General features: G+C 42.8%; 1 protein-coding gene across 2 annotated transcripts in view; it reads right to left on the minus strand.

Annotated features, from left to right (window-relative positions):
• Nucleotides 1–22,987, minus strand: part of ccdc120a (coiled-coil domain containing 120a) — a 39,835-nt gene extending 16,848 nt beyond the window's left edge. For both annotated transcript variants that reach the window (XM_042002993.1, XM_042002992.1), the window contains exons 1-6: nucleotides 22,802–22,987; nucleotides 2,051–2,208; nucleotides 1,851–1,965; nucleotides 1,611–1,738; nucleotides 1,375–1,488; nucleotides 1,113–1,233 (exon numbers count right to left, since the gene is read on the minus strand). In XM_042002993.1, the coding sequence (XP_041858927.1) occupies nucleotides 1,113–1,233; nucleotides 1,375–1,488; nucleotides 1,611–1,738; nucleotides 1,851–1,965; nucleotides 2,051–2,098 (526 nt within the window). In that variant the 5' untranslated portion in view covers nucleotides 2,099–2,208; nucleotides 22,802–22,987. The remainder of the gene's footprint in view (nucleotides 1–1,112; nucleotides 1,234–1,374; nucleotides 1,489–1,610; nucleotides 1,739–1,850; nucleotides 1,966–2,050; nucleotides 2,209–22,801) is intronic.
• Nucleotides 22,988–27,231: the final 4,244 nt, after the last annotated feature.

Consider the following 27,231-nt stretch of genomic DNA (forward strand, 5'->3'; position numbering starts at 1 on the left):
GGACTGATGCTGGGAGCTGGGACTGATGCTGGGAGCTGGGACTGATGCTGGGAGCTGGGACTGATGCTGGGACTGATGCTGGGAGCTGGGACTGATGCTGGAACTGATGCTGGGAGCTGGGACTGATGCTGGGAGCTGGGACTGATGCTGGGAGCTGGGACTGATGCTGGGACTGATGCTGGGAGCTGGGACTGATGCTGGAACTGATGCTGGGAGCTGGGACTGATGCTGGGAGCTGGGACTGATGCTGGGAGCTGGGACTGATGCTGGAACTGATGCTGGGAGCTGGGACTGATGCTGGAACTGATGCTGGGAGCTGGGACTGATGCTGGGAGCTGGGACTGATGCTGGGAGCTGGGACTGATGCTGGGACTGATGCTGGGAGCTGGGACTGATGCTGGAACTGATGCTGGGAGCTGGGACTGATGCTGGGAGCTGGGACTGATGCTGGGAGCTGGGACTGATGCTGGAACTGATGCTGGGAGCTGGGACTGATGCTGGAACTGATGCTGGGAGCTGGGACTGATGCTGGGAGCTGGGACTGATGCTGGAACTGATGCTGGGAGCTGGGACTGATGCTGGAACTGATGCTGGGAGCTGGGACTGATGCTGGGAGCTGGGACTGATGCTGGAACTGATGCTGGGAGCTGGGACTGATGCTGGGAGCTGGGACTGATGCTGGAACTGATGCTGGGAGCTGGGACTGATGCTGGAAGTGATGCTGGGAGCTGGGACTGCTCATTGAAAAGAGTAAACACTACTTGTGTTCACGTTGCCTGGACGTGTCAGCTGGCCATTGCCTGTTCAACACAGAGAGACAAACAACTACTCGCTCCTACTTGAGAAACCTATGCATATATGAGAAAATGCAAAGTCCACACAGAAACTCTCCTGCTCTGACCCCCCCCCCCCCCCCCCCCCCTCCAGGAACTGAACCTGTGACCGTCTTGTGACACATTAAAGGTTGATCATGATTGTAATTGATGGGTGCGTAATTTTATTTTGTGTGTATTTATTTCTTTTACATTCAAAATGATATACAGAGCATGTATTACACATGTACAATAATATTGGCTCTATTTTGTCTCCTTTGAGGGGAATGCATGTGTTACCTGTGTGGCAGCCTCTGTGCACCATCCTCTTGCCATGGTGACTGTATTCAGAGTCGTTGTGTTTCCTCACAGCAACACTAAATAAAGTTTTCTTCAGCTTTAAACGCTGAGACTCTTCCTCCTGCAGACAAGCACACGAACTCATTCCATCCTAATTTAAATTAACCATGAACAGGAAGGAAGGAAGGGACGAAGGAAGGATGGATGGATGGATGGATGGATGGATGGATGGATGGATGGATGGATGGATGGACGTCCTCACCTCAACTCGAGTCTTCCCGTTTCCGTGGACTGACGTCCCACCTCGTCTTCGAACACAGGGGAGCTTCTCCCCCACCTCAAGAGGAAAGTCACCTGGCACTGCTCCTGTCAGCTCCTGACCAATGAAAACGCAGGAAATGTGTCACATCAAGATTTGTAAATAAACCAAGATTAGCTTCTGATCTGTGGACAGAAATCAGCCAATCACGCTGCTTTGCTTGTTATGACACCCCTCACCGCTTCCTGAAGACATACGCCTCTAAGCTCAGCCAATCTTGTGCTCAGTAGTGTCTGTAGGCTCCGCCTCTTCTCCTGCAGTTCCACCATTCGCTCCCTCTGCTTCCTGTCTGGACAGGTGAGGAGCTCTGCACTCAGGTGACATACAGGTAAACACACAGTTAATGCACCAGTGAAATGCACACACATTGTGGACTGCTTCTTGCTTAGGTGTGTCATATCAAACCTGTTTGCTCTCACCAGATGCTGAGATGAGCTGACCTTTGACTTCCATGGTAGGTGCATCCCCTGTGACTCCGCCTCCTCCCTCCTCGCTGCTGTACTCTCGCCCACCTCCCCACAGACCTTCACTCACCTGGTAAAAGATCAACATCACTTACAGACACAATGTTGGCTGCTTCCTAGAACACCTTCAGCACAGGTGCTCAGGTGTTTCTCACCTCGTGACCGGGTTCATAAGAGCTCCAGTAGTTCACACCTGTGGCCATCCAGCAGCCTGAATACAGGTAAGACTCAGGCAGCCTACTCAGTTAGCTGCTGGCTGGGCAGGATGCTGTAGGTCCATCACAGCTAGTAGAGAGAAAGTAATCTATCTCACCTGGCAGAAGAAATAAAGGGGAGGAGTCAGAGTGATAGCCAATCAGATTCCAGAAAATAAAACAAGAAAAGACATGATGAAACAGGTGTGGAAGTGAACAGTAGTGTTTAATGTGATGATCCAAACAAAAACCTGTAATAAGGTGTTCCTCAGAGCTCAACTCAGGTTCTCCTGATGTTCTGATAAATCTTATTGATCTGCAGATGTTTGTAAACTCACAGCCATGTGGTGTTATAACCTAACAAGATACAATAAACATCATGATATAACATAATGAGCTTCAGGTTTTTATTGATTTTTATTTAACTTGTCCTGTCCAGCACGGTGGCGGCAGAATGATGGTCTGGCTGCTGTGTTGTGCCGAACAAATTTGCTTTGCCAAGAGGAGCTTTATAGGTATAAGACTCCTCTCGATAATCTTATTTATTTGTTTGTTTATTTATTTATTGTCTGTTATTTATTTATTTACTTGGAATTGTGGAATTTACGTAATTTTGCTGGAGCTGACCAGAGGGGACAGAAAATAGGATAGTGAAGAGACGTAAAACAGGAGAAAAAGATCCAGCAGATAGAAGCAACGAGCTTCAATCCAACCTAACAGCAGACAAGCAGCTGCTACACCTGTACAGAAACAGAGCAGAGAATTTTCTACAGCTTTTACAGGTAAACTAAGCAGACAATCATCAGGAGTTCCTAAAAATAACCAAGACAGCAACAACAACATGTATCACAACAACAACCAAAGAACCAGAAACACACACCTGAACCAAAGCATCTCTTAGTGTATAAACTGGACACCTCAGTGCTGAGTTAGCATGCAGAGGATGAGGAAGGAGGAGGATCAGAGATGAGGCCACGCCCCCACAGAGGCTAGAGGCAGACTAGGGCGGCCCAGAGACCCGGGTCATCAGCAGCATCCTGGAGCACCAACCCAAGCCCCCCCACCACGAAGACCACCCCAGACCCACCCAGAAGGCAGCAGAGGAAGACCACAGCCAGACCCCCCGGGGTCACAGGTCCAGGCCCACAATTGGCAGCCACCCACCCCATCAGCTACCAGCCATCCACCCCAATGTTCCAGCAGCACACCTCGGGAACCACAGCACCATCTACACCACATCCTCCTCCACCTACCCGTTACCCTCATCTATTCGCCCCGTAACCCCTCACTCACAGACTCCTCTGCATCCATGAACACTTAACCTCCCACCATGCCCTGTGGGAGACATCCCCGGTGGACCAGAGGATAGCAAGCCCCAAATCCTCACCAGCACAGCAAACTGAGAGGTGAGTCGCCACAGTCAAAGAGGGCATTTAGATTCTCACAAACCGGAGCATAATTTTATCATGAGGAAAATTCCACTTGGCCACTGGGTGGCACTATAGTCGTTTTTCATGTAGAACCATGTTCAGGTTGGAACTCCAATGAGAAGAGGAAAATATCATGTCAATTGGTCGACTGACAGCAGGTTTAGAGCCACTTCCTGTTTCACGGCGAATGATATAACCATCAGCGGAAGCCATTTTAATCATGATGCTGCAAGAAGTCATATTTTCAACCATGAGTTAATGAAGGATGATATTAATGAGTTTGAATTGATTTTACAGGTATTAAAGGGTTAAAATGGTGGGACTTCCTGTTCCCAGGGGGCGGGGCTATGGCGCTGACAACAAAAGAGGCTTTTTTGTTTGTCCTGGCGTGTTATAAATAAATATAATATATTTATAAATATAAATATGCCACATTTCATCAACGTCGGTCAAAGCAGTGGTTGGAGCTGATAGATTAAATACTTCTAGGGGGCGCTATAGAGCCATATTACCAGCATATGTCTATTTGAATCAGTTCCAGGCCTGAACACTGTCCTCCCTGCCGAGTTTGGTGGAGATCAGGAGTTAATTGGGTCAGTTACAAGTACTTCCTGTTTCATGGCAGTGGACGCCATTCGCCATGGTTTTGCTTGATGAAGGAACTTAAGGTTTTTTCTGTAGTATTATGAAAGGATTTGACCTTATCTGAAGCAAGGTTATTATCGTAAACAAAACTAGAATTAAATAATAAAAATAAAAACGAGAGTTTAAAAAAAGATAAATAAATAACTGAAACTGTATTGTGTGTTTACAAAATGAACTAAAACTTTAGCAAAAATGTCCTTCGTTTTCGTTTTTTGTAAATTTATTTTAAACATAAGCGCTCGGGGTTGATAAGAAATCTGTTTACTTCGCTCTGCTGGATTTACGCCAGGTGTCTGCGTCGTACGCCACCCGAAGGTCCGACGTCACGTGTCGCCCGCGCCGGCTAGCGTGATGCTACGGAGAAAGTTAGGAGAGTCCTGTTGGGGATTTCTTTCATTAGGACCATGCCAAAGATAAAAGTGCCTTGTAGAAGAAGCAGGTGGTACAAGATGTGGAAGGAAAAACCACAAATCGTAACGTCCATTTGAAAAGCTGCACAAGGCTAACCAGGAGTACCTGGACCAGGTAGCCTCCCTGCCCCCTGGATAACCTGGATTTAAAAATGTCTACATTTGGTGAAAGTTTAATCTCCACTGGCAGTTTGTTCCACTTATTAAATGATGCTTCTCCATGTTTGGTCTGGGTCCTGGTCTGGACTCTGGTCTGGACTCTGGTCTGGACTCTGGTCTGGATCCTGGTCAGGACTCTGGTCTGGACTAGTTGACCAGAGTCTTTAGATCTAAAAGTTCTGCCAGGTTTAAATTCTCTGAATGTATCAGATGGATTCTGGTCCTGAACCATTCTGGGATGTAAACCATCAGAAGGTTTAAATCTGTTCTGTAACTGACTAGAAACCAGTTTAAACTAGAAACCAGTGTAAACTGGAAGCCAGTATAAAGATGTTAAAACTGGTATGATGTGTTCAGATCTTTTAGTCCTGGTTAAAACTCCAGCAGCAGCATCTGGATGAGCTGCAGATGTTTACTGGTATTACTGGGAAGTCCTGTTAAAGACCAGTACAGTGATCTAGTCTACTGGAGATGGATCATGGAGGAGTTTCTCCTGGTCTTACTGGGAGACTAAACTTTTAATCCTGAAAAGAAAAGCACATCAGCATCCAGCTGATAGACAGTATGTTAACCAGCTTCTGGCTCTGTGTTCTAGCAGACTCGTTCACGTTCAGTGTGTAAAATATCCACTTTATCATGTCCAGTTTAACTTGTGAGCTTCTGTTAACCAGCTGCAGTGGTTTGTACTGAAGCTGCTGCAGCTTCTTTATGTAGTTAATTATGTTGTTTTATCTGAATGAGTTAAAGCTCTGGTCTGGTCTACAGGTTGTTGCTTGTTCAGGTTCATGATGAGTCAGATTTATTTCCTTTAGATTCCTGACTGCCGAGGACTCTGTCTCTGGAATGGATTTATGTTATGTTAATGCGTGTCTTTAGTATGTTTTTATGTTGATGCATGTCTTTAGTGTGTTGTTATGTTGATGCGTGTCTTTAGTGTGTTGTTATGTTGATGCGTGTCTTTAGTATGTTTTTATGTTGATGCATGTCTTTAGTGTGTTGTTATGTTGATGCATGTCTTTAGTGTGTTGTTATGTTGATGCGTGTCTTTAGTATGTTTTTATGTTGATGCATGTCTTTAGTGTGTTGTTATGTTGATGCGTGTCTTTAGTGTGTTGTTATGTTGATGCGTGTCTTTAGTGTGTTGTTATATTGATGCGTGTCTTTAGTGTGTTGTTATATTGATGCGTGTCTTTAGTGTGTTGTTATGTTGATGCGTGTCTTTAGTATGTTATGTTAATGCATGTCTTTAGTATGTTTTTATGTTGATGCATGTCTTTAGTGTGTTGTTATGTTGATGCGTGTCTTTAGTGTGTTGTTATGTTGATGCGTGTCTTTAGTGTGTTGTTATGTTGATGCGTGTCTTTAGTGTGTTGTTATGTTGATGCGTGTCTTTAGTATGTTGTTATGTTGATGTGTGTCTTTAGTATGTTTTTATGTTAATGCGTGTCTTTAGTATGTTTTTATGTTGATGCGTGTCTTTAGTGTGTTGTTATGTTGATGCGTGTCTTTAGTATGCTTTTATGTTGATGCGTGTCTTTAGTATGTTATGTTGATGTGTGTCTTTAGTGTGTTGTTATGTTGATGCGTGTCTTTAGTATGTTGTTATGTTGATGCGTGTCTTTAGTGTGTTGTTATATTGATGCGTGTCTTTAGTGTGTTGTTATATTGATGAGTGTCTTTAGTGTGTTGTTATATTGATGCGTGTCTTTAGTGTGTTGTTATATTGATGCGTGTCTTTAGTGTGTTGTTATATTGATGCGTGTCTTTAGTGTGTTGTTATGTTGATGCGTGTCTTTAGTGTGTTGTTATGTTGATGTGTCTTTAGTGTGTTGTTATGTTGATGCGTGTCTTTAGTATGTTGTTATGTTGATGCGTGTCTTTAGTATGTTTTTATGTTGATGCATGTCTTCAGTGTGTTGTTATATTGATGCGTGTCTTTAGTGTGTTGTTATATTGATGCGTGTCTTTAGTGTGTTGTTATGTTGATGCGTGTCTTTAGTGTGTTGTTATGTTGATGCATGTCTTTAGTGTGTTGTTATGTTGATGCGTGTCTTTAGTATGCTTTTATGTTGATGCGTGTCTTTAGTATGTTGTTATGTTGATGCGTGTCTTTAGTGTGTTGTTATGTTGATGCGTGTCTTTAGTGTGTTGTTATGTTGATGCGTGTCTTTAGTATGTTGTTATGTTAATGCGTGTCTTTAGTGTGTTGTTATGTTGATGCGTGTCTTTAGTGTGTTGTTATATTGATGCGTGTCTTTAGTGTGTTGTTATGTTGATGCGTGTCTTTAGTGTGTTATGTTGATGCATGTCTTTAGTGTGTTGTTATATTGATGCGTGTCTTTAGTGTGTTGTTATATTGATGAGTGTCTTTAGTGTGTTGTTATATTGATGCGTGTCTTTAGTGTGTTGTTATGTTGATGCGTGTCTTTAGTGTGTTGTTATGTTGATGCGTGTCTTTATTGTGTTGTTATGTTGATGTGTCTTTAGTGTGTTGTTATGTTGATGCGTGTCTTTAGTATGTTGTTATGTTGATGTGTGTCTTTAGTATGTTTTTTTGTTGATGCATGTCTTCAGTGTGTTGTTATATTGATGCGTGTCTTTAGTGTGTTGTTATGTTGATGCGTGTCTTTAGTATGTTATGTTAATGCGTGTCTTTAGTATGTTTTTATGTTGATGCATGTCTTTAGTATGCTTTTCTGTTGATGCGTGTCTTTAGTATGTTGTTATGTTGATGCGTGTCTTTAGTGTGTTGTTATGTTGATGCGTGTCTTTAGTGTGTTGTTATGTTGATGCGTGTCTTTAGTATGTTGTTATGTTAATGCGTGTCTTTAGTGTGTTGTTATATTGATGCGTGTCTTTAGTGTGTTGTTATGTTGATGCGTGTCTTTAGTGTGTTGTTATGTTGATGCGTGTCTTTAGTGTGTTGTTATATTGATGCGTGTCTTTAGTGTGTTGTTATACTGATGCGTGTCTTTAGTGTGTTGTTATGTTGATGCGTGTCTTTAGTGTGTTGTTATGTTGATGCGTGTCTTTAGTGTGTTGTTATGTTGATGCGTGTCTTTAGTGTGTTGTTATGTTGATGCGTGTCTTTAGTGTGTTGTTATGTTGATGCGTGTCTTTAGTGTGTTGTTATACTGATGCGTGTCTTTAGTGTGTTGTTATGTTGATGCGTGTCTTTAGTGTGTTGTTATGTTGATGCGTGTCTTTAGTGTGTTGTTATGTTGATGCGTGTCTTTAGTGTGTTGTTATATTGATGCGTGTCTTTAGTGTGTTGTTATACTGATGCGTGTCTTTAGTGTGTTGTTATGTTGATGCGTGTCTTTAGTGTGTTGTTATGTTGATGCGTGTCTTTAGTGTGTTGTTATGTTGATGCGTGTCTTGAATGAATGAATGAATGAAAAATACTTTATTAATCCCAAAGGGAAATTCAATATTGTAGTAGTAGTAATTTTTTAGTAAAACAATCACATTAATTAATTAAGGGCTTTGTTCTTCAGCCTGATAGCTGCTGGAAGGAAGGATCTTCTGTATCTCTCTGTCTTGCATCGGACTTGAACAAGCCTCCCACTGAACACACTCTGTTGTTTCGTCACGGCGTTGTGTAGAGGGTGTGAAGGATCTTCCATTATCTTCGTCAGCTTGTACAGAATTCTTTTTTTGATGATCAACTCCAGCGGCTCCAGAGTTACTCCAAGCACAGAACCGGCTTTCTTGATCAGTTTGTTAATTCTTTTCAAGTCTCTGGTTCTGATGCCGCTGCCCCAGCAGATTGCTGCAAAGCTGATTGCACTTTCAACAACAGACCTGTAGAACATTTGCAACATTTTGGTGCAGACGTTAAAAGATCTCAGCTTCCTTAAGAAGTAGAGTCTGCTCTGACCTTTCTTGTAAATGTACTCAGTGTTGCTTTTCCACTCAAGTCTGTTGTCCAGCTGAACTCCAAGGTACTTGTATTCCTCCACCACCTCCACCTCCTCTCCCATGATGGAAACACATCTATGTGTGTTCTTGTTCCTCCTGAAGTCAACAATCATCTCCTTTGTTTTCTTGGTATTCAAGATGAGATGATTGTCACCGCACCATTTCACAAACTGACCGACCAGTTCTCTGTACTCTGCTTCTTGTCCATCACTGATACACCCAACAACTGCTGAGTCATCAGAGTATTTCTGCAGATGACAGAACTCAGAGTTGTACTGGAAGTCTGAGGTGTACAGCGTGAATAGAAATGGTGAAAGTACAGTCCCTTGTGGTGTTCCAGTGCAGCTGACCACCATCTCAGACACACAACCTTTCAGTCTCACAAACTGTGGTCTGTTTGTGAGGTAGTCGTAAATCCAGGTGGTTGTGGAGGGATCCACCTGGAATTTCTGCAGCTTCTCACACAGCAGAGCAGGCTGAATCGTATTAAAAGCACTTGAGAAATCAAAGAACATGACCCTCAAAGTGCTGCCTGACTGGTCCAGATGAGAGTGGGCTCTCTGAAGCAGGTATATGATGGCATCTTCAACCCCAAGCCCATTACGGTATGCAAACTGTAATGGGTCCTGAAAGGTGTTCACCTGCTTGCTGAGGTGAGCCAGTAAGAGTCTCTCCAGGACTTTCATGACGTGAGATGTCAGGGCGACTGGTCTGTAGTCTTTTGGTTCAGCTGGTTGTGGTTTTTTAGGCACTGGAACAAGGCAGGATGTTTTCCACAGCACCGGCTTTCTTTTCTGGCTCAGGCTGGTGTTGAACAGGTGCTGGAGAATCGGACATAGCTGTTTTGAGCAGGTCTTGAGAACTCTGGGACTGACACCATCTGGACCTGCAGCCTTGTTCTGGTTCAGTTTCACCAGTTGTTGCATGACTTGGTTACAGGAGACAGACAGAGTGGAGGTGGAGGCAGAGGAGGTTTCAGGAAGTCCTGATGTGGAGGGAGATGAGGTTGTGTCCAGGTCCTTGACTGAGCTGCAGGGTGACAGAGTGGAGGTGTGACAGGAAAGCTGTGGGCTCATGGAGGGTGTGTGGCTAGTTGGGGTTGAAGCAGGAGGTGAGCTAAACCTATTGAAGAACATGTTCAGTTCATTCGCTCTGTCCAGACCTCCATCAGTCTGATCCTCCTTTATCCCGAAGCCAGTGATCTTCTTCATTCCTGACCACACATCCCTCACATTGTTTTTCTGAAGCTTACTTTCCAACTTCTTCCTGTAGTCCTCCTTGCACTTCTTCATTTGTGTTTTAAGTTGTTTTTGTGTGGACTTCAATAACTCCCTGTCTCCATCCCTAAAAGCTTTCTTTTTGATGTTCAGCAGCTTTTTCAGGTCACTGGTGATCCAGGGTTTGTTATTGGGGAAGCACCTCACTGTTCTTGTTGGAACGGTGCTGTCCACACAGAAGTTAATATAATCTGTCACACACTCAGTCAAGGCATTGATGTCATCTCCATGAGGTTCACATAGGACGTTCCAGTCTGTAGCCTCGAAGCATCCTCTCAGAGCATCTTCAGCTTCATTAGACCAGGTTCTAATAGCCTTTCTAATGACTGGTTGTTGCTGAACGATGGGCTTGTAGGAGGAGGAGAGAAGAACTAGGTTATGGTCTGATCTTCCTAAAGGTGGCAGGGCAAAGGAGCTGTATGCATTTTTTATATTTGCATAAAATAAGTCCAACGTTTTGTTTTCTCTGGTGGAGCAGCTGACAAACTGTTGGAAAGTTGGTAGAGTTGCAGAGAGGGAGATGTTGTTAAAATCTCCAGAGATCGCCACAAATGCGTTTGGATGTTGTGTTTGAAGCCTGGCCACTACAGAGTTAATGACATCACAGGCTGCGTCTGGAGCGGTACCAGGTAATATATATATCGCTACCAGAATAACGCATGTGAACTCTCTGGGTAAATAATACGGGCGGAGACTCACAGCTAGCAGTTCAATGTCTCTATTGCAGATCTTCTCTTTAACAGTGACATGTTCAGGATGACACCAGCGCTGGTTTACCAGCACCGCAATTCCACCTCCCTTTTTAGTGTGTTGTTATGTTGATGCGTGTCTTTAGTGTGTTGTTATGTTGATGAGTGTCTTTAGTGTGTTGTTATATTGATGCGTGTCTTTAGTGTGTTGTTATATTGATGCGTGTCTTTAGTGTGTTGTTATGTTGATGCGTGTCTTTAGTGTGTTGTTATATTGATGCGTGTCTTTAGTGTGTTGTTATATTGATGCGTGTCTTTAGTGTGTTGTTATGTTGATGCGTGTCTTTAGTATGTTATGTTAATGCGTGTCTTTAGTATGTTTTTATGTTGATGCATGTCTTTAGTGTGTTGTTATGTTGATGCGTGTCTTTAGTATGCTTTTATGTTGATGCGTGTCTTTAGTATGTTGTTATGTTGATGCGTGTCTTTAGTGTGTTGTTATGTTGATGCGTGTCTTTAGTGTGTTGTTATGTTGATGCGTGTCTTTAGTATGTTGTTATGTTGATGCGTGTCTTTAGTGTGTTGTTATGTTGATGCGTGTCTTTAGTGTGTTGTTATATTGATGCGTGTCTTTAGTGTGTTGTTATGTTGATGCGTGTCTTTAGTGTGTTATGTTGATGCATGTCTTTAGTGTGTTGTTATATTGATGCGTGTCTTTAGTGTGTTGTTATATTGATGAGTGTCTTTAGTGTGTTGTTATATTGATGCGTGTCTTTAGTGTGTTGTTATGTTGATGCATGTCTTTAGTGTGTTGTTATGTTGATGCGTGTCTTTAATGTGTTGTTATCTTGATGTGTCTTTAGTGTGTTGTTATGTTGATGCGTGTCTTTAGTATGTTGTTATGTTGATGCGTGTCTTTAGTATGTTTTTATGTTGATGCATGTCTTCAGTGTGTTGTTATATTGATGCGTGTCTTTAGTGTGTTGTTATATTGATGCGTGTCTTTAGTGTGTTGTTATGTTGATGCGTGTCTTTAGTATGTTATGTTAATGCTTGTCTTTAGTATGTTTTTATGTTGATGCATGTCTTTAGTGTGTTGTTATGTTGATGCGTGTCTTTAGTATGCTTTTATGTTGATGCGTGTCTTTAGTATGTTGTTATGTTGATGCGTGTCTTTAGTGTGTTGTTATGTTGATGCGTGTCTTTAGTATGTTGTTATGTTGATGCGTGTCTTTAGTATGTTGTTATGTTAATGCGTGTCTTTAGTGTGTTGTTATGTTGATGAGTGTCTTTAGTGTGTTGTTATGTTGATGCATGTCTTTAGTGTGTTGTTATGTTGATGAGTGTCTTTAGTGTGTTGTTATATTGATGCGTGTCTTTAGTGTGTTGTTATGTTGATGCGTGTCTTTAGTGTGTTGTTATGTTGATGCGTGTCTTTAGTGTGTTGTTATGTTGATGCGTGTCTTTAGTATGTTGTTATGTTAATGCGTGTCTTTAGTATGTTGTTATGTTGATGCGTGTCTTAAGTGTGTTGTTATGTTGATGCGTGTCTTTAGTATGTTGTTATGTTGATGAGTGTCTTTAGTGTGTTGTTATGTTGATGCGTGTCTTTAGTGTGTTGTTATGTTGATGAGTGTCTTTAGTGTGTTGTTATGTTGATGCGTGTCTTTAGTGTGTTGTTATGTTGATGAGTGTCTTTAGTATGTTGTTGTATTGATGCGTGTCTTTAGTGTGTTGTTATATTGATGCGTGTCTTTAGTGTGTTGTTATATTGATGCGTGTCTTTAGTGTGTTGTTATGTTGATGCGTGTCTTTAGTGTGTTGTTATGTTGATGCGTGTCTTTAGTGTGTTGTTATGTTGATGCGTGTCTTCAGTGTGTTGTTATATTGATGCGTGTCTTTAGTGTGTTATGTTGATGCGTGTCTTTAGTGTGTTGTTATGTTGATGCGTGTCTTTAGTGTGTTGTTATATTGATGCGTGTCTTTAGTGTGTTGTTATATTGATGCGTGTCTTTAGTGTGTTGTTATATTGATGCGTGTCTTTAGTGTGTTGTTATATTGATGCGTGTCTTTAGTGTGTTGTTATGTTGATGCGTGTCTTTAGTGTGTTGTTTTGTTGATGCGTGTCTTTAGTGTGTTGTTATATTGATGCGTGTCTTTAGTGTGTTGTTATGTTCAAGCGTGTCTTTAGTGTGTTATGTTGATGCGTGTCTTTAGTGTGTTGTTATATTGATGCGTGTCTTTAGTGTGTTGTTATGTTGATGCGTGTCTTCAGTGTGTTATTATATTGATGCGTGTCTTTAGTGTGTTGTTATGTTGATGCGTGTCTTTAGTGTGTTGTTATGTTGATGCGTGTCTTTAGTGTGTTGTTATATTGATGCGTGTCTTTAGTGTGTTATGTTGATGCGTGTCTTTAGTATGTTGTTATGTTGATGAGTGTCTTTAGTATGCTTTTATGTTGATGCGTGTCTTTAGTATGTTGTTATGTTGATGCGTGTCTTTAGTGTGTTGTTATGTTGATGCGTGTCTTTAGTATGTTGTTATGTTGATGCGTGTCTTTAGTATGTTGTTATGTTAATGCGTGTCTTTAGTGTGTTGTTATGTTGATGAGTGTCTTTAGTGTGTTGTTATGTTGATGCGTGTCTTTAGTGTGTTGTTATGTTGATGAGTGTCTTTAGTGTGTTGTTATGTTGATGCGTGTCTTTAGTGTGTTGTTATGTTGATGAGTGTCTTTAGTATGTTGTTGTATTGATGCGTGTCTTTAGTGTGTTGTTATATTGATGCGTGTCTTTAGTGTGTTGTTATATTGATGCGTGTCTTTAGTGTGTTGTTATGTTGATGCGTGTCTTTAGTGTGTTGTTATGTTGATGCGTGTCTTTAGTGTGTTGTTATGTTGATGCGTGTCTTCAGTGTGTTGTTATATTGATGCGTGTCTTTAGTGTGTTATGTTGATGCGTGTCTTTAGTGTGTTGTTATGTTGATGCGTGTCTTTAGTGTGTTGTTATATTGATGCGTGTCTTTAGTGTGTTGTTATATTGATGCGTGTCTTTAGTGTGTTGTTATATTGATGCGTGTCTTTAGTGTGTTGTTATATTGATGCGTGTCTTTAGTGTGTTGTTATGTTGATGCGTGTCTTTAGTGTGTTGTTTTGTTGATGCGTGTCTTTACTGTGTTGTTATATTGATGCGTGTCTTTAGTGTGTTGTTATGTTCAAGCGTGTCTTTAGTGTGTTATGTTGATGCGTGTCTTTAGTGTGTTGTTATATTGATGCGTGTCTTTAGTGTGTTGTTATGTTGATGCGTGTCTTCAGTGTGTTATTATATTGATGCGTGTCTTTAGTGTGTTGTTATGTTGATGCGTGTCTTTAGTGTGTTGTTATGTTGATGCGTGTCTTTAGTGTGTTGTTATATTGATGCGTGTCTTTAGTGTGTTGTTATGTTGATGCATGTCTTTAGTGTGTTGTTATATTGATGCGTGTCTTTAGTGTGTTGTTATGTTGATGCGTGTCTTTAGTGTGTTGTTATATTGATGCGTGTCTTTAGTGTGTTGTTATGTTGATGCGTGTCTTCAGTGTGTTATTATATTGATGCGTGTCTTTAGTGTGTTGTTATGTTGATGCGTGTCTTTAGTGTGTTGTTATGTTGATGCGTGTCTTTAGTGTGTTGTTATATTGATGCGTGTCTTTAGTGTGTTATGTTGATGCATGTCTTTAGTGTGTTGTTATATTGATGCGTGTCTTTAGTGTGTTGTTATGTTGATGCGTGTCTTTAGTGTGTTGTTATGTTGATGCGTGTCTTTAGTGTGTTGTTATGTTGATGCGTGTCTTTAGTGTGTTGTTATGTTGATGCGTGTCTTTAGTGTGTTGTTATGTTGATGCGTGTCTTTAGTGTGTTGTTATGTTGATGCGTGTCTTCAGTGTGTTGTTATGTTGATGCGTGTCTTTAGTGTGTTGTTATGTTGATGCGTGTCTTTAGTGTGTTGTTATATTGATGCGTGTCTTTAGTGTGTTATGTTGATGCATGTCTTTAGTGTGTTGTTATATTGATGCGTGTCTTTAGTGTGTTGTTATATTGATGAGTGTCTTTAGTGTGTTGTTATAGTGATGCGTGTCTTTAGTGTGTTGTTATGTTGATGCATGTCTTTAGTGTGTTGTTATCTTGATGCGTGTCTTTAATGTGTTGTTATCTTGATTTGTCTTTAGTGTGTTGTTATGTTGATGCGTGTCTTTAGTATGTTGTTATGTTGATGCGTGTCTTTAGTATGTTTTTATGTTGATGCATGTCTTCAGTGTGTTGTTATATTGATGCGTGTCTTTAGTGTGTTGTTATATTGATGCGTGTCTTTAGTGTGTTGTTATGTTGATGCGTGTCTTTAGTATGTTATGTTAATGCGTGTCTTTAGTATGTTTTTATGTTGATGCATGTCTTTAGTGTGTTGTTATATTGATGCGTGTCTTTAGTGTGTTGTTATGTTGATGCGTGTCTTCAGTGTGTTATTATATTGATGCGTGTCTTTAGTGTGTTGTTATGTTGATGCGTGTCTTTAGTGTGTTGTTATGTTGATGCGTGTCTTTAGTGTGTTGTTATATTGATGCGTGTCTTTAGTGTGTTATGTTGATGCATGTCTTTAGTGTGTTGTTATATTGATGCGTGTCTTTAGTGTGTTGTTATGTTGATGCGTGTCTTTAGTGTGTTGTTATGTTGATGCGTGTCTTTAGTGTGTTGTTATGTTGATGCGTGTCTTTAGTGTGTTGTTATGTTGATGCGTGTCTTTAGTGTGTTGTTATGTTGATGCGTGTCTTTAGTGTGTTGTTATGTTGATGCGTGTCTTCAGTGTGTTGTTATGTTGATGCGTGTCTTTAGTGTGTTGTTATGTTGATGCGTGTCTTTAGTGTGTTGTTATATTGATGCGTGTCTTTAGTGTGTTGTTATATTGATGCGTGTCTTTAGTGTGTTATGTTGATGCGTGTCTTTAGTGTGTTGTTATGTTGATGCGTGTCTTTAGTGTGTTGTTATATTGATGCGTGTCTTTAGTGTGTTGTTATATTGATGCGTGTCTTTAGTGTGTTGTTATATTGATGCGTGTCTTTAGTGTGTTGTTATATTGATGCGTGTCTTTAGTGTGTTGTTATGTTGATGCGTGTCTTTAGTGTGTTGTTATGTTGATGCGTGTCTTTAGTGTGTTGTCATATTGATGCGTGTCTTTAGTGTGTTATGTTCAAGCATGTCTTTAGTGTGTTGTTATGTTGATGCGTGTCTTTAGTGTGTTGTTATATTGATGCGTGTCTTTAGTGTGTTGTTATGTTGATGCGTGTCTTCAGTGTGTTATTATATTGATGCGTGTCTTTAGTGTGTTGTTATGTTGATGCGTGTCTTTAGTGTGTTGTTATGTTGATGCGTGTCTTTAGTGTGTTGTTATATTGATGCGTGTCTTTAGTGTGTTATGTTGATGCATGTCTTTAGTGTGTTGTTATATTGATGCGTGTCTTTAGTGTGTTGTTATGTTGATGCGTGTCTTTAGTGTGTTGTTATGTTGATGCGTGTCTTTAGTGTGTTATGTTGATGCGTGTCTTTAGTGTGTTGTTATGTTGATGCGTGTCTTCAGTGTGTTGTTATGTTGATGCGTGTCTTTAGTGTGTTATGTTGATGCGTGTCTTTAGTGTGTTGTTATGTTGATGCGTGTCTTTAGTATGTTGTTATGTTGATGTGTGTCTTTAGTATGTTGTTATGTTGATGCGTGTCTTTAGTGTGTTGTTATGTTGATGCGTGTCTTCAGTGTGTTGTTATGTTGATGCGTGTCATTAGTGTGTTGTTATGTTGATGTGTGTCTTTAGTATGTTGTTATGTTGATGTGTGTCTTTAGTATGTTGTTATGTTGATGCGTGTCTTTAGTATGTTGTTATGTTGATGTGTGTCTTTAGTATGTTGTTATGTTGATGCGTGTCTTTAGTGTGTTGTTATGTTGATGTGTGTCTTTAGTGTGTTGTTATGTTGATGTGTGTCTTTAGTATGTTGTTATGTTGATGTGTGTCTTTAGTATGTTGTTGTGTTGATGCGTGTCTTTAGCATGTTGTTATGATGACACTATAAGTGTGATTGGATGAAAATTGAGGGATTTATACTGAATAATGATGTCATAGCATCTTATTGAAGTTCGCCACGGTCTCGCCCTCCAGCGTAGATCAACAGTTTTCACCACATATCATCAGCAACTTGTTTTCTGCTGTCTGACCCAGTTTGGACCCGGTTGTGTCCAAAACGTCAGAGAAGTGGGTCTTCGAGTAAAAACCATGACTTCCTGTCGCCAGGGGGTGTGGCCAATTCATAACCCAAATATTGACATGTAGATGTGTTCAGGATGGGACTGGCATCATACATGGCCATTTTGGTTCACATATATTGTTTAATGTGGAAGTTATATCACTTTCGTTTTTCATGGCGAGACGTCAAACTTTGAGGCCCCGCCCCCTCTATGCCCTTTCTCCTATTAGAAAACTTTTGATAACTTTTAAAGACATATGCCTTCTGAACATCATGAGCCATTTTGGTGGCGGTATGATAAAATCTCTAGGAGGAGATAGATTTGAACGACGTCAGTAAAACGCCAAAATGGCGACTTTGACCCAAAATGGCCGACTTCCTGTAGGCTTTAGGCCGTTGCTCCAAGAGGATTTTTTGTTCGCCCGAGCATTTAGAATATGTGTAGCGAATTTCATAAAGATTGATGACGTGCAGTGGCGGGGCATCATAAATAGGTGGCGCTCTCGTTCAATTTTGCCCGAACAGTCCCGAGCACCCCAAAACACGTAAATTTACGCATTCCCTTGGAGGGGCATGTCGAGCATGTTCAGTAACCCTAAAAGGGTGTTAACTTGTAAGGAGAAAAATAAGAATACAAAAAAAACGCTACAATTACAACAAGCCTTCAGTGTTCGGGCCTAAAAATACAAGTACAAGTAGTTTTGTCCCACATTTGACACGATATTCCAGAACCAATCACAGAGAAAGGAGGGTGGAGCTTCTCAGTGTCTATAAACAAACTCATGCTGTATGGAAAAGCAGCGCTGCAACCCGTCTGACCGACAGCCCCTGAAGTGTTCCACTGACGTAAAAAGACAGGGACAAATCCACTAACCCTCACCCACTTCAGTATCGCTCGCAGGTCTGTGCTTCGCATCTGTGGACAGGATGTTTGCTGAAGAACGTCCGTTCCTGGCCACAGAAGCAAACTCATCTCAGACCTAAAACTGGATCTCTGAAGGACTGAGAGTCCCACAGAGACATCAGAGCATGGAGACACACACCATACACAAGGAGCGCCCAGAGGTTGAAAGGTTATTGGCTGTCTGGCTGGAGCTTTCATTTTCACCCAATCAGATGAGAGAAGTGAGAGTTGGGATTTTCTTCATTGTTGCTGAGCAGAAAATCTGCAGCTGACCTACATTCATCCACACCCACCCACCCCCACACACACACACACACACGTATGCAACACACAACACACGTATACAACACACACACACGTATACAACACACACACACACATCACACAGGTGCATGGCTCAAAGGCACAGCAGCAGCAGCAGCTTCATTAATACTTGATGTGGGTGTGTTGTTGTATCTCTGTGAGGACCAGAACCAGCTGGGACGAGGTTAACGGATCAGAACCACATCTGTTTGAGACGTTTACTGTCGGCTAGGAAACACCAAACCCAGTGAAACCAGCTCAAGGGTTTTGCACCTGTGTGTTGGAACCAGTTTGGACCCTCATGTTCAGTTCATGTCGCAGACGGCCCGGCACACTGATCGGACCGGGCCAATAAAGTTTTTCTGTTTAAAGCCACGAGTCTGCTGAACTGGATCAGAGTTCAGAAGCATCTGGACCGGTATCCGGCCTTCAACTCCTTAGTCCTCATCTGTTCTCAGTAACCGGATCAGAACATCCTCTGCCTATGGGTCTATTGAACCAGAACAACAGAACCGGCAGCCTGAAGTCCAGATGATGTGCTGGCAGAAACCTGTTTTCATCAGAATTTTTCATGTATTCAGGTCCAGGAGTTCCTCTAGTGGCGCTAAACCAGAATGAGAACCGGAACACAGTGTGTTACAGCGTTCCACGGCCAGCTGTCATGCTGCATTCAGTGTAGCTCAGTAAAGGGAAAGACTCATCTTATCAGACCTGAAACATGGCTTCCTTCAGAACCAGAAACCCAAAAACCTGAAACCTGGGACCAGAAACCTGAGACCAGAAACCTGAAACCTGAGACCAGAAGCCTGAGACCTGAAACCAGTAACCTGAGACCACAAACCTCAGACCTGACAACAGAAACCTGAAACCGGAGACCAGAAACCTAAAAAACTAAGACCAGACACCTGAGACCTGAGACCTAAGACCAAAAACCTGAAACCTAAGAGCTGAGACTAGAAACCTGAAACCTGAGACCTAACACAAAAAACCTGAAACCTGAAACCTGAAACCTGAAACCTGAGACTAGAATCCAGAGACCAGAAAACTGCAACCAGAGATATGAGACCTGAGACCAGAAACCTGAGACCTGAGACCAGAAACCTGAGACCTGAGACCAGAAACCTGAAACCTGAGACTAGAAACCAGAGACCACAAAACTGCAACCAGAGATATGAGACCTGAGACCAGAAACCTGAGACCTGACACCACAAACCTGAGAACAGAAACCTGAAACCTGAGACTAGAAACCAGAGACCAGAAAACTGCAACCAGAGATATGAGAACTGAGACATGAGACCTGAGACCAGAAACCTGAAACCTGAGACCTGAGAACAGAAACCTGAAACCTGAGAACAGAAACCTGAAACCAGAAACCTCAGACCTAAAACCAGAAACCCCAGACCTGAAACCTGAGACCTGAGAAAAGAAACCTGAGACCCAGAACCTGAGACCAGAAACCTGAAACCTGGTACTAGAAACCTGAAACCAGAAACCTAAGACCAGAAACCTGAAACTTGAGACCTAAGACCAGAAACCTGAAGCCTGACACCAGAAATCTGAAATCTGAGACCAAAAACCTGAAACCTGAGACCAGAAACCTAAAACCTGAGACCAGAAACCTGATACCTGAGACCTGAGAAAAGAATCCTGAGACCTGAAACCTGAGACCCAGAACCTGAGATGTCAGACCACAAAATTGAGACTTAAGACAACAAACAAAAAGCTAGAAAAACCGAGCCTGGACAACAGAGACTTGAGACAAGAAATCTGAAACCTGGTACTAGAAACCAGAAACCTGAAACCTGAGACCAGAAACCTGAGACCTGAGACAAGAATCCTGAGACCAGAAACCTGAGACTAGAAACCTGAAACCTCAGACCAGAAACTGGAAACCTGAGACCGGAAACCTGAAACCTGAGAACAGAAATCTGAAACCTGAGACCAGAAACCTGAGACCTGAGAAAAGAATCTTCAGACCAGAAACCTGAGACCTGAAATCTAAGACCTGAAACCTGAAACCTGAGACCTGAGTCCAGAAACCTGAGACCAGAAACCTGAGAACAGAAACCTGAGAACAGAAACCTGAGATCTGAAACCTGAGACCAGAAACCTGAAACCTGGTACTAGAAACCAGAGACCAGAAAACTGCAACCAGAGATATGAGACCTGAGACATGAGACATGAGACCTGAGACCAGAAACCTGAAACCTGAGACCTGAGACCAGAAACCTGAAACCTGAGACCTGAGAACAGAAACCTGAAACCTGAGAACAGAAACCTGAAACCAGAAACCTCAGACCTGAAACCTGAAACCCCAAACCTGAAACCTGAGACCTGAGAACAGAAACCTGAAACCTGAGAACAGAAACCTCAGACCTGAAACCTGAAACCCCAGACCTGAAACCTGAGACCTGAGAAAAGAAACCTGAGACCCAGAAACCTGAAACTTGAGACCTAAGACCAGAAACCTGAAGCCTGACATCAGAAATCTGAAATCTGGGACCAAAAACCTGAAACTTGAGACCAGAAACCTGAAACCTGAGACCTGAAACCTGAGAACAGAAACCTGAAACCTGGTACTAGAAACCAGAGACCAGAAAACTGCAACCAGAGATATGAGACCTGAGACATGAGACATGAGACCTGAGACCAGAAACCTGAAACCTGAGACCTGAGACCAGAAACCTGAAACCTGAGACCTGAGAACAGAAACCTGAAACCTGAGAACAGAAACCTGTACCCAGAAACCTCAGACCTGAAACCTGAAACCCCAGACCTGAAACCTGAGACCTGAGAACAGAAACCTGAAACCTGAGAACAGAAACCTCAGACCTGAAACCTGAAACCCCAGACCTGAAACCTGAGACCTGAGAAAAGAAACCTGAGACTAGAAACCTGAGACCTAAGGCCTTCAACTGAGCCTGGACAACAGAGACCTGAGACAAGAAACCTGAAACCTGAGACTAGAAACCGGAGACCAGAAACCTGGTACTAGAAACCTAAAACCTAAGACTAGAAACCTGAGACCTGAGAAATGAATCCTCCACCCAACTAGAGCCCCGCCCACCCCACTGGAGCCCCGCCCACCCAGCAACTAGAAAGAAATATTATTTAACTCTAAACAAACTGCTACCAGTCTCAGATTATCTGTACGTATTTATTTTATAAATTAAAACAAATTACAGGCATCATTACAGTCATCTAGCAGACGCTTTTCACCGCTCTGGGAATCGAACTTCTCCTGCATGGCAGACGGATGTTTTACCGACTGATATCCATCCGTACGATCCGACTCCTCTGGCGTTTCTTCCTTCTGACTCTGTGATGACAGCGTCTCCACCACTGCCACTATTCTGTCTTTCTGACACCAGTAACGTCCACGCCGTGTCCACCAGTTACACATTTTTACCTTTTCCAACGTGCTCCATCAGGATCTCTGTCTCACACCCCGAAAAATTCCTCTTCTTCCCTCTTTTTCCCTCCCGAACCACCATGGAAACGATGTGATGAATATGTATTACAGGCGTCCACCTGACCTTTTATGGCCACCATGTGGGCGGGGCAAGGCGTCCCTCACCTGCGCCGCTTTAAGGCAGATTTATGCTCGTGCTGCATCTGTGTCACTGCCGTAGGCTTGACGTGCACCTCTTCCAGACCTGACGGTTACATGGAGGTACTCCCTTGTGATTGTTCAGTTTGGAATCACGTGTTGCCAGATTTCTGGATGTTCTTGCTGAATTTGTGTGGTAACCACCGTTTTTAAAAATGCCCAATGGTTGATGAGAGGCTGATGGAGTCATTTCATTTTCTTCCACAAGCTAATAAACACAATGAACCAAACTGGACGCCATTGTTGTTTTAAAACAGGAAATACCACCGAACTGAAGTAAACCATCAAAAGAACTCTGAGCTGGTGAGTTTACCAGTGGTACCACCCCTGCTGCCACCTTCAGGTTAGGAGGAGAAACTGCAACACGACACCAAAGCATGTGCACTACGCTGGAGTGTGAGAGCAAACTCACCAGCATCAGCAACGCTGTACCGACCGCAGAAACCCTTAATCCTTAGAAATGAGACCCCAGAAACCAGAGAACCTTCCAACCTGAGACCGGAAACCACCCAGAACCGATCAGCCATCATTCATCATGTGACCAGTTTCTACTGCTTTACCACAAGAACTGATCCGGATCAGAACCAGTTTTCACTCAGATTAAACAGCTGAAACATGATGCATGGACCATCAGTCACGTGACAGTCAGTCTGTCTGATGGGCCGGAAGGACTCTTATGTCAGTTATTGATCACCTGATTGTGAAGTCACGGTGGGACTATGACGTCACCACCCAGCTGATTCTAACTGGATATTTAAACAAAGCAAAAGCGGAGAGCGCGATCTGAGTCCCAAGCCGTTTCCACCATGTCACGTGACCTGTTGTTTTGAGTCTGTTGTTGGCTCACATGCATGCACGCGCCTCTCTGCTTTGTTCTGACTGTGGAAACTGAAATCTGTCCACAACCGACCACGTGATCATCGCGGTCAATCAAAGTGATTCCACGTGCCTGCAGTACGTGCAGCATCTTCAGGTGTCATCAGGTCCTGCTGCAGGAACCGAACCGGGAAGACAGAACCGAACCTCAGGAGCTCGCTCCGAGGGCTTCATGCTGCGCGCGCATTTTCAACCTGCGGACCGAGTCGGTGGGTCACAGCTTCCTACCTGGATCACCTGCGGCTCCGTCACGTGGTCTGCGCACGGTCCAGATCGTCTGACGTCAGCTGGGATCGATGATCTGATCGATCAGGTGGGATCGATGATCTTCATCCTCCTCCTCTTCCTCCACGCAGCAGTGTGTCCGCGTTCAGCTCCATCAGCAGCACACGCGCGCTCACGACGCCAGCGCCTCGGCGGACAAGCACACGCCCTCGCGAATGCGCGCACACGCAGCAGGAAGTTCATGTATCTAAAATTCTTATGTGAAAACTGACTGGTTCCGGTCTGAGTGACGTCTTAAGTCAGCTGCTTACTAAACCTTCTGAAACCATGAAAGTTTTAAAAGGTTCTAAGTCCTGTCCAGGTGGACATGTCCCCCAGGTGTCCACAGAGTTACATGGAGACAGCAGCGTCTTTTTTTCCTCTACAGGAGGGGAGTTACAGAGGTGGGCTTGGGTCTGGAGAACCTGGGTTCAAGCCCACAGGCTGGCAACTAAGGTGAAAACCACCGTGGGTCCCTGAGCAAGGCGCTCAACCCCTGAATGTTTCCCGGGCTGGAATCTGCTCCTAGAAACCAGGATGGTTTAAATGCTGAGAAAGGATTTCCCCACTGTGGGACTGACAACAGATGATTAAAAAATGACTAATGCAGGTGAGTCTACCTGTATGTCACATTTCATGTAGAAGGCAAAGTGTTTTACATCAAAGCATCAACAAGTACACTGAATACAAACTTAAAAACAGAAAGAAAAAAGCTCAAATAAACCAGAATAAACAGAAATGAAGTTCCAGTGTGGGGATTAACAGTTGTGATAAAAAGCAGCAAAGAGAAAAGTTTTAACCCTGATGCTGGAGCTCCGTCTGGGAGCCTTAAAGCACCACAGAAGAAGACAGGACACCTGTAGTTACCTGTAGTGCAGTCGTGGCTGCACCTGAGGCCCCTGGATCCACTCAAACATGAAAACATCTTTATCTGGAAGAAGTTTGGCCGCTGATGGCCACCATACATTCACCATTGTGTTATACAAATGTTTACCACTAGGTGGCAGTAATTCTTACACACTGGACTTTCATCTGTTTCAAAGGTGTCTCATCCTGTCCTTGTCTCCCAGGTCTCACCAACTGAACGTAACCAACCAGTCAGAGCTGGAGAGTCTTTGAGGAATTCATGATGTCGCCTCTCATTGATTTAAAGTTTAAATTTAGTTAAATAATTTAGTGCCTGCTAAATGACTGTAGAATAGAATAGAAGTTTTATTTACTTTAGAAAGAATGAGAACAGTCTCTGGCCTCTGTGGTGGCAGCTGATTGGCCCGTGCTGGGAGTCTGCTTCTGGTCCTCCTGGTTTCCTGCAGGTGCTCCTGATGATTGTCTGCTGTGTTTTCTCCTTTCTGACAGCTGCTGCAGGTGGTTGCTTCCAGGGCCGGCAATTGTTATAGGTGACCTTGGCGATGGCCTAGGGCAGGGGTGGCCAACATCGGTCCTCAAGAGTCACAATCCTGCAGGTTTTCCAAATTTCCCTGCTCCAGCACACCTGACTTAAATTGACATTTAAATGTTAAATAGTATTTTGTATTACAGAATAAAACTTCATTGCTACCACTCAGCTATTGCTGCTAGCTGCTATCACTGTTACTTTGTTAGCTTGCTAATCATTTTGTTAGCTAACATAACTTCATATCACCTACATGGATGTAAGTGTCCAATCACCAGCATCTGGATGAAGTATGCTTTAGTAACTATTTTACCATCAGGAGGCAGGCACTAAACATTGTTTATAAACATCGGTAAACATTGTTTATAAACAATGTTTATTGATGTTTGCCTGTTTATTAAACATTCTTTAATGAAATATCCTGAGCGGTCCTGAAGGTGCTGCAACAATGAATTATGTGCTGCTGTTTTTGCGGCATGTGCAGGTCTAGCTGTGCTTCTACATGCATTATAATAACATAACCAGGGGTGGACTTACCATGAGGCAAAACTAGGCGGTTGCCTAGGGCCTCAAGTTCCTGAGGGCCCATAAAACTACTCATAAACCTATGATTAATACAGTTATTACTTATTTGCACACATTAATTATGTTTTTGAATTAAAACCTTTTGGTAAAATGCCAACAGAATGCTTATTATGTGTGTCTCGGGGCCCCCCTTCAGTCTCCACCACATTGGATCAGTTCATCTGTGCATGTGCAGAAAGTATCCAGGAAGATGGCGGCAAAACATATAAAAACTAATGGCGGGAAGAGACAAGCAGCAGCAGTGGCGGCTAGCGGAGGCGGCAGCTAGCAGCGGCGGTTAGCAGCAGCAGGCACCCATTACCGGCAGCAAGTGCAATGACAAGTCGACAGCTGTTGGGGAGGGTTTCTCATGTGGAGATCAACAACTAGTGAGCATCAAAACTGTCGAAGGAGTGATTTTTCCCCTATAGTGATAAGAATTGCTTTATCCCATTAAAGACAGGAAAGCTTATGGGTGATTTTGAAGTAAGATTTGAATTTTGGCAGGTGTTTTTAGTCCTAATGTGTTAAGTTATGAATAATAAAAAAAAAACTATGTAACTTAACTCACTCTGTATTAAAATGATCCTGCCAGTGTCACAGCTTTGTAGAAATATTTTAACTTGTGTTTTCATTTACTGCTGTGGATGTTAAAGGTTGAGCTAATTTTAAATGAATTAATTTACTGTTGGGCTGTTTAAGCAGTTGTTATATTTGTAGCATCACTAGTCTTTCCTTGATGTGCAGCCTGTGTTCAGCCCTGTCACCTCCCAAAAGGAAGAATCTTTCAGTTTATTACAAATATTAGCATTAAATCATTATTTTGGGGGTATATAGTTTCCACTGAGCAGGAGGGGTTTGAAATATGTAACCAGCAGCGTTAACATGCAGTAGTGGAGCAGAAAGTGCAGAATTAGCCTCTGAGATACAGCGGAGCAGACGAAGTTGAAGTTGCATGAAATCCATTTCACGGCTGCTACGAGCCTTATGCTGCGTTTGTTTTCAGATACCAGGACGGGCTGGGACACGGACAGTTCTGAGATTATCCAGCCAGGCTTCAGGTGGGAGAAGTTTCTCAAAGCTAATTAAAACATATCTGAGGACAACAATGTCTCAGGAGAGGCCGCCTGTTCTCTCCATCCAGAAGAGATCAGGAAGTCAGTGGATTTGGAGGCCAAGGCTAAATAAGATATAATACAAAGACTACGAGACAAAGGGACAAAAGAAAACATGGAGAGAACGGCAAAAGAAAGGGAGAGGAAGAAAAAAGAAAAGGACAACAAAGAGAAATACAAAAACTACAAGAAAAAGACAGGAAAGGGGGAAGAGAGGGATAAAAAGTAAAACAAATACTGCATGTGTGTCTGTATAACTGACCTGTTGTGTGTTGTCCTCTCATGTCAGAGGGCCCCATGCCTGCCTTTGCCTTGGACCCTAAATTTCTCAAATCCGCCCCTGAAAATAACAGCACATGTGCAGTGTGGTGACCGTGTTGGGAAAGTTCTGGTGTCCATCCTCTGCTCTGGAACCCGATCCTTCTGGTTCAGCCGCCCTAGTATTACTGTAGCTGTGTGTGTGTGTTATTATTACTGTTTGTGGTATTCTGCTGCTAGTGATAACAGTCGAGACACAATGTCCGATAACATTTATTGTAGGAGTGGAACTCTGTGGTAGGATGACAGAAATTACCAAATGCAGCAGCCTAGTTAACAACATGGATCAACTGTGTGTTTGAATCCAGCTGCAGGAGACGGGACATCCTGTAGTACCAGGAACCAATAAAAAACAGGCCAGGAACCCACACCTGTCTCAGGTGAATGGTTCTGTTTATTCAAGCCACATTCTTACTTTTCAGTAGGTCTACGCTAAAATATAAAAAGATAAAATACAAAAGTTATTTCCTAAAAGTGATCCAGCATCGTTTGGCTTATTGAATCACGCTCGGCTGGGATGCAGGTGAAGGGACATCCGGCCAACGCAGAGGATCGAGTCCAGGACTCGAGTCCAGGTCAGAACCACCAGACAGCATTTACTAGGCTGTAATGTGATGTGGCCACATCACTATGTCTTACACCAACTAAAACCTCCATGACCTCGTGGTCGACATGCTGTGGGCCTTAGAAATCAATACAAGCAAATAAGAGAACTCATGGACAGAAATCAAATGACACATTTTTACATTTGTTGTAGGATGTTTTGATGTGTACACCAACGTCAGTCTTGCATGTATTTGCCTTCGGGTGGAGGAGTGGCTCCACCCGAAGGCCCTTTCTGATGTCCAGGGAGCAGCCATAGATCCTGTGGGCTGGCCAGCCCTCGGCGAAGGAATCAGTTCGTTAGTAGAGGACCAACCCAGACTTTACATATCCAAAGAGAGATGATGGGAGAAGCTGCCACCACCTCTACAAGGAATGAAGGAATGGAGAGAAGCAGCAGC

This window comes from Melanotaenia boesemani, chromosome 13 (genome assembly GCF_017639745.1).
Source record: "Melanotaenia boesemani isolate fMelBoe1 chromosome 13, fMelBoe1.pri, whole genome shotgun sequence".
NCBI lineage: Eukaryota > Metazoa > Chordata > Actinopteri > Atheriniformes > Melanotaeniidae > Melanotaenia > Melanotaenia boesemani.